At 33.3% G+C, this 16,969-nt stretch overlaps 1 protein-coding gene across 1 annotated transcript in view; it reads right to left on the minus strand.

Annotated features, from left to right (window-relative positions):
- Positions 1-16,969, minus strand: part of LOC149793130 (SMAD family member 3-like) — a 139,917-nt gene that overhangs the window by 35,336 nt on the left and 87,612 nt on the right. The window contains exon 4 of the mRNA XM_089967051.1: positions 21-80. Coding sequence (XP_089823177.1) covers positions 21-80 — 60 coding nt within the window. The remainder of the gene's footprint in view (positions 1-20; positions 81-16,969) is intronic.

A 16,969-nucleotide genomic window follows, 5' to 3' on the forward strand; every position in this document is an offset into this window, starting at 1 on the left:
AAGAAAAAGAGTAAACTCACCCATGCCTTGGTTGTCTGTATTGTCCCCATCTTCACTGATGTAACCAGGAGGAGGGGTGTCTGAAACATAAAATAAAACTGCTTTTAAAAAACAAATTCTTTTCTTTTTTCTCTCTTTCCTGTACAACACACAAAATACAGGTCATAGTGACCTGGTTTCCAATGTCTCTAGCATTCCTCCTGAAGCAATTTTGTGACTTGATAACCAATGCATTAAGAAAATGTGCGAAATGCAAAGGTTAATCAGTATTACTGAAACATAATATATTAGACAGTGTAACCTAATTTTCCATGAAAATAAGTGGTATTCCAAATGACATATCTAAATACCAATAATGTCGGAGAAAATGATCTAAATACAAACAATGACCAGAGTGATGCTGCCAGATGGATGGATGGACATTATCAATCCATAAGCTGGAATTGCTACTGTAATCTGAACAACAACAACAACAAAAAAACCAATGTATTTGGTGAGTGTAAACAAGAAAGTATATGTAGACCTTAAAGATGTTGACATCTGCTTCTTTATTTTCCAAATTTCCCAACAAACAAATATCCAAAAACAATACGTTATTCATCAATAAATCAATCTTTTTATTAGTTTTAAAAGAAAAATTTCAGAGATAAAGAGAAGTTTTGAAAGAAAATAAAGACACATAATGACTAAAACTGAACAGGAATCTGATTCAAAACAGAACAAGAGCCTCTTGAAGGGACTAACACTCTAGTAGCTGAAAAGAATTTCCAGGGATTTAAGACAAAAACTATCGCTAAAACAGAAAAATTTATAGTGCGGTCATTTTCTGGTACACAAGATAAATGTACATCTAAGTATTTTTCTGGTAAATAAATTAAAAACTACATGGAAAAATTCCCAACTTAATTCCAGTCCCAATCAATAACTGCAGATGGAGAAAAAATGAAAATGGAAACCCAATGCAACATTCATCCTTAAGTTGTGAGTACAGCATACAGAAATTTGCAGCTACCACTCTGAAAACATGAGGGCCAAAATGCAAGTCAAGGAAGTAAAGACCCTAACTACAGACAGCTTTGGACTGTTAAAAAAATTAAGATGCAGGATTTTGTTGTCAATTTTAAATTCCTCACTAACACATCATTACGCTTTAGTGTGTCTTTTTAACACAGTTCTTCCAGACTTGAATTTCACAGATGGATGCCATGGCATTCATATTTCATATCTGATGCCAGATCATCACCATTTCACAAAGGACCAACTGGGCATCATAAGAAGTCTTCTTGCAAAAACACCATGCTGATTTGGCAATCCAGTTTGAAACAGTAGCCATGACAAGATTTTCCAAATGGAATCTGTGGTGACCGTACTGGATGTCCGAGAGTCACCATATTCCCTTAGGACCAACAAGACCTTTCAAAATGATGAATTGATATATGTATACTGTATGGCTTGTTTTTCTTCGGAAAAGTTCCCTTTTAGGGTGCCCATTTTAAAATCCATTCCTGTGAGATCAACCAAATTACATTCAGTAATAAATGTGCTCTGACAATGATAAAATGAAAATGGTTGAAGGTTTAAGCCTATTATTGTATACAATTTACCCATACATAGACTTCTGTTTGAAAAATGGTGTTCGTTTTTCTGGTCATTATTTTCTGCCAATCAGCAACCCTCTTTAAAATACACAATCTCACATGGGCTGGTTCCATAGCTCATAAAATAACTAGTTGTATGTGACCATACACAGTTAAACTTTGATAACATCAACCTGAATCAGTTAAAAACTCAACATCATTCAAAGATCTTTAATAATCCCACTGTAAGGCATCTCTTGTCTGTAACCCCAAAGAACCAACATTTTCAGCTCATCAAGTTTTCAAAGCTCTCCTGTAGTAACATTTTCAAAATTTCATTTGACTATAGCAGCTGATGACAGTTATGTGCATGATTTGTGACTGTATAAACTTTAAAATCACACTTCATCTTTGTTGAACCTCAATAGCTTTAAATTCCAAGACTTAGATCAGCTGAGAGATGAGTAGTTCAATTAATTGAGGTTTTTGTTGTTTAATTATAGCCACTCTTCTGTGTCCTGAACTCCAGTCTAAGCATTCCAGATGATACAGCTGAAACGATCATGCTCCATGCAAAAAGATTTTACAGTATTTTCCACCTCAATAGAACTTGCCTTTGAAGATTCCACATAATGACACATTCAGAAAAATTACAAAATAAAAGTCTCTTGTACATCAGATACAATCATATAGGTACATCAGATACAATCATATAGATGTATAAACAAATGGACTTGAATCAGTTTTCTTTATGCAACTTATTCTCTTCATTAGCAGGTTAACCATCTGGGAAACGAAACCCCCCCCCAAAATAAAATATATATATGAATTAAATCTAATTCAATTCTGAGAAGTTGACTTTCCTACAGCGTGACTGGCTTCAGTATGGAACTTCCTTTGACCAAATTTCAAAATCTGTTGAAAGCGAACGTTTTCAAGATACCCAGAACATGCAAACTTCTCAAAACTTCTTGATAAATTGTGGTCATCATACGACTGTCTAACGTAACTACCACTATCCTTAAGGCCAAGAAATTAAATGGAAAAAAGCCATCAATGAGAAAGTATTGATTGAATCAAAGTCAACAGAATGACTTGTAGTTGCTGCTTACTTACAGATGGAACAGTAAAAATTATCACAACAAAGCCTTTTTTGCACTAGACCGGATTGAACTGGCCTAATGCTGCAGAGAAGGCTCTGGAATTATTGCCCATTGGTTAACACTTGTGTAATCCTGGTCGATAAATTCGCAATGGTCAAAATGACGCAAAGCAGCTTACATACATTAAGTACATAAGAAGTGAGATGTACTTTATTGAGAAGAGCTGATAGCCAATATTCCAGAAAAGAAAATCTGTTCAGAATCCTGCAACAAATTTATAGCACAAAAATAATTTGAGTATACAATGATACTGTCATAGTGATCATCTATCAATCAGATGTAAAAGAGACAAAAAGAAATAATAATGCAAAGAGTTATCAGAAATACCTTAATATAAAAGGCAATGAAATGCCAATGAAAACAGTACAAGATATAATAGATGTTATTTTAAAAAGAATGTCAACCAAAAAAGAAATTTATCTTGATCATCAATATTTGCATAGAAATACAGCTTGTACCTATTTACTGTGTATACTTGCTTATAAGTGGAGTCAAACTACACACAACCACAACAAAGATTTTTATCTGCCACAGTATAATAGTGCTTGCAGACCATGATATATGTTGCTTGTTCTAGTGATTACTCCTAAAATAAACTGCACAAACCCAGATCTGAACAAGCATTATGCAATTGCAGATCGGAGTCTGTACACTTTGCAGTTGGACTCAACTTATAAGTGAGTATAAACGGTATTATGTGATGCCAACTGCAACTATTACATTAATATTTAATCCTTATTTGCCAAATTATACCCAGAACTGCAGATGTGCCATTAAACCCAACAATTATATGCTAACTGTCAACAGTCAAGTCCCTGGTCTGCTATCCCATAATATGTCAATAAATCTTGCCTCTGATAGGTAAAACTTCTCTGGTTCAGTTTGAGCTTTTGATATTTCATTAGCCAAAGAGACAGTTAACTTTTGAAATGCCACTTTTAATTGACTGATAGTCAAAACTCAATCTCAAATTTAACGTTTGTCATCTCCAGACTTGTTCACTTAGAAATATAAGTAAAAGAACTGAGTAAATCTAGGACTAAATTGCTTGCAATTTGCTGTACCTTGTACATATATCAATAAGGTAAAACAACACAAACTGAATATCCAGTCTGGATCAGACTGTCTGGCAGATATAATGCCAGCCAGGCTGCTTTTTGCAAATCACATGGAAATCTTTCTGTTCAACCTAACTATTGACTTTTTTTCAGATATAAATAGTACCCAAGTCTCAAAAATGTTCAATGGATTAGACGCAGCAGTCTTGCCAAGACATGTAGACACATATAGCAAAGTATTTTTCTGCCACAATTTATGACCATGACTGGTTCACTGCCACAATTCACGACCATGTCTTGTTCTCTGACACAATAATTGGCCATTACTAATCCAGTGCTACAGCTGATTTATCATGAAACCAACTCCTATAAAAATGTGGTGCTTTTTGCTTTCATGACAATGTACAAATCATGGTAAATAAAAAAGGTAAAAAAATGTCCTATTCCAACAAGTTCAAAAATGGCTTTTAAATAAAAATAAAACTTAAAAAGTACACTGTAAGGTTACTGTCAAGGCTTACAATAGGGGGTTTCACAGTTAGTATCTCCCCTTGAAAACACCAGAGGGCATCTCGGTGCAGCTCACTTCCGGATAGTTCAATCAATTAAGATGGCAGATGTAGATCAAGAAAATGTGACAGACCGCTCACATTATGCAAGCAGGATCGATATCTCACTATCTTAAAAAGAAATTCTATCAATATTTGATCAATTGTTTTTACATCTTTTTTTTCTCTCACTAACTTGCATTGCTCCCAGGTTTCAAATAAATATTTTCTGCCCATTTCAGAACTTCATTATCTTTCCATTACTACCTTATGCTCTAGTTTGTATTATTTGATTGTGCGAAAGTGTATCGCTGCATAAACAGTTCTTGCAATTTATCTTGCTTGAAGAATAATGAAAATATGATTATTTTTTACAGCTTTAATCACAGCAGTTAATGAAGGTTGAATGGTAACGAAATTTATTTTATAACTTCTTAAGGTTCTTTTATTATTGATTTAGACTGTTGCTTTTCTATTAATGTTCATTATATATTTCAAAATGCACAAATGTCAACCACGCTTGAACAGACAGGCGCACATACGAGTCTCCTTGATGATTATTTTAATTTTATTTCTTTGAATGGTTGAAAATTTTAGAGTATACAATTTGGAGAAATATCGATGTTAGACACACCATGCATGTATAGGACATCCGTGGCTCTCACCTATCTGTCTGTATGTCTGTCTGTCTTCTTTCATCTGGTGCATCGGTATGTATATCCTCAAATGAACATGTGTTCGGATATTTATATTACATAAACATACTTCTGGTTAAAAACGAGTATAAAATGATGCTAAGATAGAAAGAGTGACTGATAGATAAAGACAACAAATATGAATATTTGGGAGTATCCATTTATTATTGACTTGTAGAGCATGTTCTTACAAGCAGTCTCTTTTTAAATCATACTGTTTGCAAATTTTACATCCGGTCACGTGGATCAATGTTGATTTAAAAAGCAAACCAAAGTAATAGGACAGAATCTGTGAAATAATTGGATCTTTAAAACTTACATATTTGATGCAAGGAAAGTTAAACAGAATTAAACTAATTTTAAGAAGGCTGTTGTAGATGAATTTACTGGTGGCAATCAGAAATGTTGTCTAAAGACCCCAGCAAATTTGAGAGTTATTACATGTCAGCATAAGCAAAGAAAAATCATGTTGAAAGTTATTGTATGTACCATCCAATACTTGATGTTTCAAAATTCAACAAGAAAATGAAACATAAAAAATGTCATTGGGCATGTTATTTAATCTGAATATTGTACAATATTGACACCCAAATATGAATAAATATTCTGTCTGCATTAATTACACTCTTTTTTCATTATGACAGCTAATGTAATTATTGCTTTGTTACGTTCCTCTGAATACATTAAAATACTGTGTTCCATTTTTAAAAAAAAGACTTTTCTGGTTTAAAATATTGAGCATTACAAATCAAATGATGTATGAAACTTGTGTTATAATTTTCTTATCGAACTTCTGTTATAACTTTCTTAACTCATGTTATAAATGAACTATTTAGCCTTGCAAAAGTAACTGAGAAAGAAGGATATATCAACATATGAAAAATGCAAATTGTTGAGATTTGTTTTTCGTTAAAGTTATATAGCCAAAAATGTGCAATAAATGTTTAAAATCGGAGAGCAAAGTGAAATGTTTCTACAAATGTATCTGAAATTATGGATAATGAATCTATATTATCAGGTATGGACAGTGTATTTAATTTAATTATTTGATATCATTTAAGTATGTAAAGTATTATTTAATTATCTGATATAATGTAAGTATGGACACTGAATCTAATTATCTGATTTAATGTCTATAATTATTCTCCGAGTACGAATAAAAGATGTTTGACATATATAACTGATTCATTGGTTTAACCATAATGATCTTTAGTACTGCTAAGATTCCTTCCTTTATTGACTTTATGTTTCACAAACCAAGTGTAGAATGGTGAACTACCTGAACTGGAATTTTTTTGTGGGCATGAGCATTTCGAGCTAAGGGAGGTAATTTTTGGCGCTACGATCAGTAACTCCGTTGCAACTGTGAAACCCTGTATACACTTCAAGTTATCGAAATATCCAATCTGGTCTAGTTTGGCTCATTAGTTTTGACTTATATGTCTTGATTACAAGGTCAAATATAACCAAGTACAAATTAAAGTAAATTTATAATAAATGAATGTTGCAATTGATTATATTTAATCATTCAATTTTTATTATTTTCATTTGTTTGGTCACATATTTCATATTCTCAGAGTAACTGCAATTACTGACATTAGAACATAAAACTCACTAGCCATGTAATTCATTATTTTATGGGGTTTTCTATTATATGGAATATTTTCTTTAACTTCTTAACTTCTTTAATATAAAACCATGTCACATACAGCATCAGACCCGAGTTTAATGAAACGTGGCACAGTGTTCCCTCAAGATACTGATTCTCATGGGAACCATGAGGACAGTGTTGTAGGTAAGGCTGACTTTACACAGTGGTACATTATATAAACAAAACACAATTGACAAGTATAAACTTATCGTCAGGTCCAGCGGGAAACAAGACAGACCCTGATCTGTTAAAACATAATATAGTGGTAGATCAGGATCTTTGTTGTTTGTTCTATTGATTACTCCAAACAAACTTCACAGATCTAGATCTGCTTGTGCATTATGTGACAACAATCTAGATCTATGCAGTTTGCTCTTGGATCTGACTTGTAAATGAGTATGAATAATAACCTGTATCATGGGATCAATGACCATATTATATCAGGGACTGTGTCATATCAAGTACCATGTTATATCAAATAAATGATATCTGGGACTGTATTATATCAAAGGTTGTGATATCACGGGCTGTGCTATATCAAATACTGTGTTATACTGAGGGTTTTATAACAAAGAACCACTGTAGTTTTACATCTAGAAATCTACCTAATTCCTAAAACCATCAAAACTTGCTTTTCAATTAAATGCAACTCCATGAACCATCACATTTGGGAAAATACAGGAAATCCCAATCTTTTTGTATCACTTCCTCTGCATTATTATATGGCCAATAATGTGTTACAAATCCTGTTGAAACCAATCAATCATTCAACCAACATTAAATTAATTTTAACATATTGATTGAATTCAGCATTTATGCAGCATAAAGTCTGGAGCTTTCATGGTTGGTAATTGGCATTTCACATGCATTAAAACAACAGTCAATTAAACATACCTTGAATATGAGTATTTTGTATCCTAACTTTTACATTCTTTCATTTCAATAAATTTCTACTCAGTAAACATTAACCCCTCTACTACGAACACTGATGTAAATAAATTCCATATATAATTTTACACTGATATGAAACCAATAAAACTGAAACCTGCTCAGAAGAAGCTGGAACTGCCTAAAACCATATAGAGCAAAATAAAACCCAACACAGAAATACATATACATACAGATGTATTCAAATCCCAATTAGCACAGATATCTACTTTATATACTAACTGACATTGAAATATTTCAAAAACATAAAAGAAATTATTACTTGCTGTAAAACCAATAATTGTTAAGTATAATTAGTGTTCCTTGTGAAATGAACATTTCCCAAAACCATAAGTTGAATTGATCTAGAATGATTTCAGTCTCAAGAAGTTTTATTGTAAATTTTGTTGTACCTATGATGCTTTTGAAGTGAATAAATATTTGTCAATTAAGTTTCTTCTACAATTATGCCAGTTTCATGCTCTTAATAAGTGAACAAATTAGCAATTATCTTGGACACTTAAACCTGATGGGAATGATTTACTTCTTAATTACATTATGCAAACAATCTTCAATAATGATTACCTCCCCTTAACAGCAAGCACCACATGTTTATCCAGCTACACTAGCTTGTGATTTTTATATTTATGCTGTTTTTCATTACATATTTTACCTACCTCACCAGCAACCTCCCTTATAAAGGCAAAATTATTTTGTCCCATGAGCTGGCTAGTGAAGGAAGGCTGAACCATATATGTTGATGGACATTTGATTTCAGTACTTTTGTGTTTTCAAAAGTCAGTTAAGATTGTTTTCCTAACAGCTCTCATCCAAAATGGTCCCCACCGAGTTAAAATTTTCTTGCACATACATGTTAAGTATACTTACATAAGACAGACAAAAAACTCTGTAAGTGTTTTTCTATGAAAGAGAAATGGCAATCAGGTAAGCCAATCAATGGTAATCAGGTATTCGTAAGCCAATCAATGGCAATCAGGTATTCTTAAGCCAACGAACGGCAATCAGGTATTCATAAGCCAAATAAAACAAGTTCTTTCTCCTGACTTGGAACAAAACAGAAAAGTATAACATTCACCTTTAATTGGTTTGTATCCAGCCATAAAAAAAATCATATGGCAAATGACATTTTTATCAGTAGCAAAACCACATAGCAACATCACAGAATGATCCAACTTTAAGCCCTTGATATTTTTTGATATATATATTATCAAACGTGCATTCATTTTACATGAAAGTAACAAGACTCATATGACATTCACTGCAAATAATGACACTCACTGCAAACAATATGGCACTCACGACAAATATAGACACTCACTGCAAGCAACTGTTCTGAAAAATTTCAGATCAAGTGAACACTTTGTACTGGATGACCTATTTATGACACTTGTGATTCTTTCATATCCAAGTTGTTTGGCCAATAACAGTGAATATTTTCCCGTTAATGATATTTTTCATTGTGCGATTTCAGGGACCATAGATATAGTATATATATCGTAAAATAGTGTAAACATTCTTATTATCAAAAATAGGCAGTGAGAAAGCTGTAGGTTTACATAGAAAGAGAATTTAGCAAAACGATATGCTGTTTACTAAGGATACAATTCAGGCATATTTAACATCACCTGGCAGACCACTCATACATGGGCGCATTTAAATATCCTAGTATGTCATGACAATTCTGATAACTGATGTTTTTGTTAAAATACTCTAATGGTCGTTTGATTTGACAAATGACATGATGCAGGTATCTGGATACACATTAAAATGAGTCTATCCTTTAAATCACAAATAAATTATTAGTCCTAGAACAATCCTTGCGACATTTAATGTTGGTTTATATCAATTATTCAACAGTGTGTTTTTGAGCTAAAATGTAATAAAAATATAACACACAAATAGCAACCCCATCAACCACTCCACCCCACGCCCACCCAGAGACAGATATCCTTGAATTGAGGGTATAAGATAGAACACAATAGAAAGAATATCAACAAGAGAAGCTCTCTCAATAAAACAGAAACATGATATCGCTTTGAAAATGACAGCTAGTTTGGACACTTGTGATTCCTGATAACAAAGGTACTATTACACTATTAATCTTGAGTAATATTTCAATATGGTTATTTAGTTTGAGTAGTTAATCTGTTATTTACCTTGAGTACTGTTACTATGTTATTTACCAAGTACTGTTACAGCGTTATTTATCTTGAAATGAGTACTATTACCATTATTTTACTTGAGCACTATTACTGTGTTACTTATCTTGAATAGTATTAATCTGATATTGTTATTTATCTTGAGTACTATTATTATATTTATCTCAAGTACTATCAGTGCTATCTTGAGTACTATTACTGTTACCTTTCTCTACTAATGACCTTGACCTCTGAGATAGGGACCTGATACTGTATGATACAGCGTGCACTTAGGTAAAGTTTCATTAAAAAGTTATACTGAATTTATATATGACATCTTAGATAAGGAAACCTGCTGCTGACTTGCATTATCCATTGTTCTCACCTTGACCCTGTGGCATCTGGCATGAATGAATATGCAAGAAAATAACAGGTCAAGATATACAACAAGCTAAAGTTTAGCGAAAGATTTTCATTGGTTTAAAAGGTTCATACCCATACATTGAAAGAGGTCATTTCAGTAAAGCAGCTGATTTTGTTAGAAAAATTTGACCAGTGTTCAGTAAAGTGTAACAAAATATCATGTACTGCTAATGTCAAGTTGGAAAACGTATATTTAAAAAGTTAGGAGTTCCAAATTGATGTATCAATGGTAAACATTACGTTCATCTGAAAAGACTGTAGAGGAGACACAAACATTATTTACCTCTAGTACAACCGCATAAATTTCAGTTTCAAACCCTATGCAGCTCAATGGCTTGTTACTATCTCTCAACCTGATGTAATTCTTGGAATTTTCTTCTTCATTTCACATGATGCTGGCAATCCTATCTCTGCTACATGACATACTCAAATTGACAAGTGATGTAATCAACTTTTCAAAATTCAATAATGGGAAAGGGTATATGATGTCTTATAATCTCTAACATATTTGATTTAAACTTCCATGTTGTTTGTTTAAAGATTATCTGAGTAAATTTCTTGAGGTTAAAGTTTATCACAATATGCAAACTCTAAACGTGTGAAAACAATATCCCCATATTCATACAAGATGAAGTTAACTCCATTAGGCCAAGTTATGAGCACTATATTATTGGGGTGCATTCTTTCTCCCAAGATGGCCAAACTGAATTAAACACAGGCATTCTTTCTCCCAAAATGGCCAAACTGAATTAAGCACAGTGAGATCCATGTGTTTTTTTAAAAATAGACTGTTTTAACCTTCAATTTATAGTATGAGACACTATCAGACATGCATGGATATAATGTCACTACCCCACCTCCAGTCTTGTTTCAGTTGATATTTTGTGGCCACTTTGTTCAAAAAAGACATATGGGCCCACAATGTATATATTTTTGTGTTTGACCAAAAGAAAAGTGTACTTTTTTAAGGCCATGTGCATATTGTATTAAATATGGCACAACCTTTTTCCTAATTTCATCATGATTTTCAACTTGCATATAAAGAACTGTCCATACAAGTCCAACTTTTCCCCTTGAGTGTCCTTTACAGTGAGGTTTCATCAGAATTGTTTCCTTATATAATTAATAAACTGCCATCTTCAAGAAAACTTTGTGATTTACAGCATTGATTTTCTTGATGAAATTTGTCCTCTTTCTTACTAGGATACTTTAATTTATTTAAGCCATTACCAATATGATCTATTTGTAATTCTTACTGTACCTTAAAAAATCAAAACAAACCAAATCGTTAATTACAAAGAATCACAATGAATGGTAATTTACTTTAAAAGGAATACCAAAATAAAACTCAAATTTATACCACTGAATTAAAACAGAGATCAAAACAAGATCAGTTTTATGATACCCTGATTAGATTTCTAACATAAGAACTTACATAAAAGGGCAACTTGCAAAAACTGTTTTCTGTGTTTACGATGACAATCTGAATCTACTCTGTGTATTTGTATGTCAGATCCAAATGCAAACAACATAGACCCTGGTCTGTCAGTGCATAACATGATACTAGATCAGGGTCTAAACTGTTCTACTGATTTACTGATGACAAACAACATAGACCCTGGTCTGTCAGTGCATAACATGATACTAGATCAGGGTCTAAACTGTTCTACTGATTTACTGATGACAAACAACATAGACCCTGGTATGTCAGTGCATAACATGATACTAGATCAGGGTCTAAACTGTTCTACTGATTTACTGATGACAAACAACATAGACCCTGGTCTGTCAATGCATAACATGATACTAGATCAGGGTCTAAACTGTTCTACTGATTTACTGATGACAAACAACATAGACCCTGGTCTGTCAGTGCATAACATGATACTAGATCAGGGTCTAAACTGTTCTACTGATTTACTGATGACAAACAGCATAGACCCTGGTCTGTCAGTGCATAACATGATACTAGATCAGGGTCTAAACTGTTCTACTGATTTACTGATGACAAACTGCATAGACCCTGGTCTGTCAGTGCATAACATGATACTAGATCAGGGTCTAAACTGTTCTACTGATTTACTGATGACAAACTGCATAGACCCTGGTCTGTCAGTGCATAACATGATACTAGATCAGGGTCTAAACTGTTCTACTGATTTACTGATGACAAACTGCATAGACCCTGGTCTGCTAGTGCATAACATGATACTAGATCAGGGTCTAAACTGTTCTACTGATTTACTGATGACAAACTGCATAGACCCTGGTCTGCTAGTGCATTATTTTACAGCAGATCGCAGATCTGGATCGATGCAGTTTGCAGTTGGATCCAATGTGTATGCAAGTAGACATGGCAAAAGTTCCAATTTTTATACAAGAAATTTTGGAAATGTTGTGCAAATATTTTGACTGTTTAATTTGTTTAAGATTTAAACATCCAACACAAATTTCAGCTTTGAATGGACATGGTAATACATGTTCATCAAAAGCAAAAGACATGGTAATACATCAAAAGCAATGTTTGATAATGGAGTACCATCATGCAGGGTTACAAACTGTATCCCTAGGCTGAGATTGACATCTGTCAATTAGCTATTACAAGAGATTTCAAATGACCCCTTACAAAATTAGAAAACCAAGAAGGTGTGAACTGATGCATAATAAGGTGACCAGACAAAAACATGCCCAACCAATTAGGGAAAATACAAAAAAAAAAAACTCAACTTTTTTTAAAAAGAACTTTTAAAAATTTTAATCCAATTTTTCTTTTTCCTATTCAATCTCTGGGGAAAATGTTCAAAAATTAAAACTCAGGTTTTAAAGTAATAGATACAAAAAAAAAGGCATTCTACATTTTGCTTTCAAGGGATCAATTGATATCCATATACCTTTAATGTTATGGACTAACTGTTACCCTAACTACAGAAATAGGACAATTAAATTCACATGGCTTAAATGCACAATTCAGGATTATTTCTTGAGAAAAAATCCCAAAATGCTTTTAAAGAAAAAGAAACTGCTGTTGTTTGTTCTACTGGTTAACAAACTGTGTGGACCCTGATCTGAGGGCACATTATGTGATGGCAGATCTGGTTTTGTGCAGTTTGCAATTCGACTCGACTTATAATATAATATTTACGGTATCTAACAGTTAAAAGAGAGAAAGCTAAGCTGAATCTTACATTTTTTCATTTTCATGAAAATGCTAATTTCACTAACTTTTAAAATAAAACAACTGTGTAAAGGATTTATGTGCTACTAGCCAATTAGCCAAATCTGATGTCTGATTTCAATGCAGTGGTTAATTACCCGTGTGACATAAAATTGATTTTCCCCATAGTCTTCTACCTTACCCTCATTAAAATTTTAAACCTGGGTTTGCACATCAATTATCAGGGTTTTTTATCTCAAACCTCACACATAAATTATCAACTTGCCAGTACATACCACTTAATGTTAGTTTTCATCATTATTTTCAATGTCCATGTGATTCTTGTTTTGTGAAATGATAATTTGCTATCATTTTAATACTTATTTTAACACTGTGTAACACTAACATTTTTCTACTACATTTGAGAAATGATCATGATTTTCTTTTTTTAACACTGATAACGGTCTAGAGCTGATCAGCATTTGTAAAACAGAAGCCTGTAAAAGTCATGTCAAAGTCGAGGTCTCATAAGTCTAACATGTATGTGCGTTGCAAGTTAATAGGATTAAATGACCATGGCTGGGTACTGATTAAAAAAAAAGAAATTGTACCCAATCAATCACACAATATAACATACAGCCTTTGGACTTTAAGCCTATAATAATTCCAGGTATAAAACTGACTGCATACTGAATGAAGCCGCCAAATTAACAGGTGTAAAAAAAATTTGATCAGTATCACATGAACATTTATATCCCATCATCCTGCAGAAAACTCAGTCATTCACAACAATCTTGAAACAAAGTTTTTGTCACATTCACAATAAACTTCTCTGTGGAGGCCACTCTTAATTCTGGATACAAATTTCAGTTGGCTCATGCACCAAAGATAGACTGTAGATGTTCTGAATTTAATGCGCAGTTTAGCCATACTTGTTACAGCCAATTAAGTAAGGTGTACAATATTTCAATAAGAATATAAATTTATTTCATGCAAGACCTTTTTGGAAAATGCTCTCCAACATTTGTATTACAACAGCAAAAACGTCTTTCTCTCATCAACACTGACAACACAGGTTGTTGTAATACAGTGCTTGAAAAGTCACGTTTCATGCACAGATGTAATTTTCTTAAAAAACTTACATTAAATTGACTAAAAATTCATTGAAAAACCACAATGGCCCATTTCAAAGTCAATAACTGGGTCACTATCCTACATTACACATTACACCTGGCAGTATTGCTAAGGGAGATAACTTTGCTAGCTTAACCAAAGCATCTCAATGGAAGCGTATAAAAGTTGATGTCACAAATTTCAAAAATGGCCATGTCAACCAAGATATCCACTTTGAAAATATAAAGGGAATAAGTAACACATCCATTTAAATGTATTTCAATGAGGATGAAGGACATTAAGAATATCCCTCTTCCCTCAAGAATAAAGGCAAGAGTCTGATATATTATCCAGAGTAAAGCAAGGTTGTCCTGAAGAGAAAAATAAATATTTGTACTTCCCCGAATACGGCCAATGTATGTTGTAGCTTTTAGAGCACCTCAGCACAACAGTGGCTATATGGTGCCAACAAAATGTAAAGTTTGAAAACTGTCATACCGAATTGTGCAAAAGATTAGGAAGAAAAACCCTTTAAAATAAATCAAAACTTGAAGTGCAACAAGACAAAACACAAAATGTAAAGTGTAAAGATATTAAAATTCTGTAATATGCATATAAAAAAAGATAAAGGTTACACATGCAAAAAAAAAACATGTTCAAAATGTTATAGATATAAGATTTTCTAACATGTTAAATCATCAATATTTTTTAATGCAGTCTATGCCAAAATACTTTTGTCTTGCAGATTGGAAGTGTACATACTCCACATGAATGCGTTCCACTGTCAGTGGACACAGGAATGGCATTCTAGCTGGATACGGCAGAACAAATTGCCTACATTTGTTTTTTGCATGTTTTTTCCAAGTCCATCAGTAAAGACCAACCATCACTCAGACAGTATTAAAAACTAATTCATCTAGTATATGTTAAAGGAGGAAACAGATTTTTACAAAAAAATGTATTTTTTTTGTGTGCTATGGACAGGAACAAAAATACAGTGGTCCCTCACTGTAACACTGTTCAGGAAGTCATTAAAGTGTAATGTTAATTGTGAAATCACCTTATTCTAGGATACTTTATACACTGTACACCTATTATTTAGGAGCTAAATGTTATTCATTTTGCACTGATTGTGATAAAAACTGTCCACAGCAAATCACAAAGCAAATAATAGCCATTTACAGAATGGGATTCACATCTAACGATAGCTGCATCACATCAAACCAGTAATTCCACCAATGGGATTCACAATCAACGATAGCTGCCTTACATCAAATCAGTAATTCCACCAATGGGATTCACAATCAACAATAGCTGCATCACATCAAACCAGTAATTCCACCAATGGGATTCACAATCAACGATAGCTGCATTACATCAAATCAGTAATTCCACCAATGGGATTCACAATCAACAATAGCTGCATCACATCAAACCAGTAATTCCACCAATGGGATTCACAATCAACGATAGCTGCATTACATCAAACCAGTAATCCACCAATGGGATTCACAATCAACAATAGCTGCATCACATCAAACCAGTAATCCACCAATGGGATTCACAATCAACAACAGCTGCATCACATCAAACCAGTAATTCCACCAATGGGATTCACAATCAATGATAGCTGCATTACATCAAATCAGTAATTCCACCAATGGGATTCACAATCAACGATAGCTGCATCACATCAAACCAGTAATCCACCAATGGGATTCACAATCAACGATAGCTGCATCACATCAAACCAGTAATCCACCAATGGGATTCACAATCAACGATAGCTGCATTACATCAAACCAGTAATCCACCAATGGGATTCACAATCAACGATAGCTGTATCACATCAAACCAGTAATCCACCAATGGGATTCACAATCAACGATAGCTGCATTACATCAAATCAGTAATTCCACCAATGGGATTCACAATCAACGATAGCGCATCACATCAAACCAGTAATTCCACCAATGGGATTCACAATCAGTGATAGCTGCATTACATCAAATCAGTAATTCCACCAATGGGATTCACAATCAATGATAGCTGCATCACATCAAACCAGTAATTCCACCAAATAGGCGAATTAAAGATCTGAACATTCCACAGCATGGTCTTTATTTATCCAAATGGACACATGTATTCTAAGCAAAAGCACAATATTCAAAGCAAAGGACGTGATGTTCTGCTGGACATAAAAAATTACTCCAAGACCCGGTTCTCTCATGGACAGTTTCAAAATCTTGGGGCCAATTCAATGTCCCAATTGATGGGTAGACCAATTTTCTTTTCTTTAAAGCTATTTTCATTTTCAATAACATGCTACCATATAAATAAAATTAGACCATTTTTAGATAGTTACAGAGATGGTGGTCAAAAAGTCATACAAAGTAGGACATCAGCCCTATGATTTACTTATCATTCTTATTACATAAAATAAAAAACTGCAACTAATACAGTGTACCTTTCCAATGAGTCTGCATATCACTGTTGGCATG

This window comes from Sinohyriopsis cumingii, chromosome 8 (genome assembly GCF_028554795.1).
Source record: "Sinohyriopsis cumingii isolate HCF-2022 chromosome 8, ASM2855479v2, whole genome shotgun sequence".
NCBI lineage: Eukaryota > Metazoa > Mollusca > Bivalvia > Unionida > Unionidae > Sinohyriopsis > Sinohyriopsis cumingii.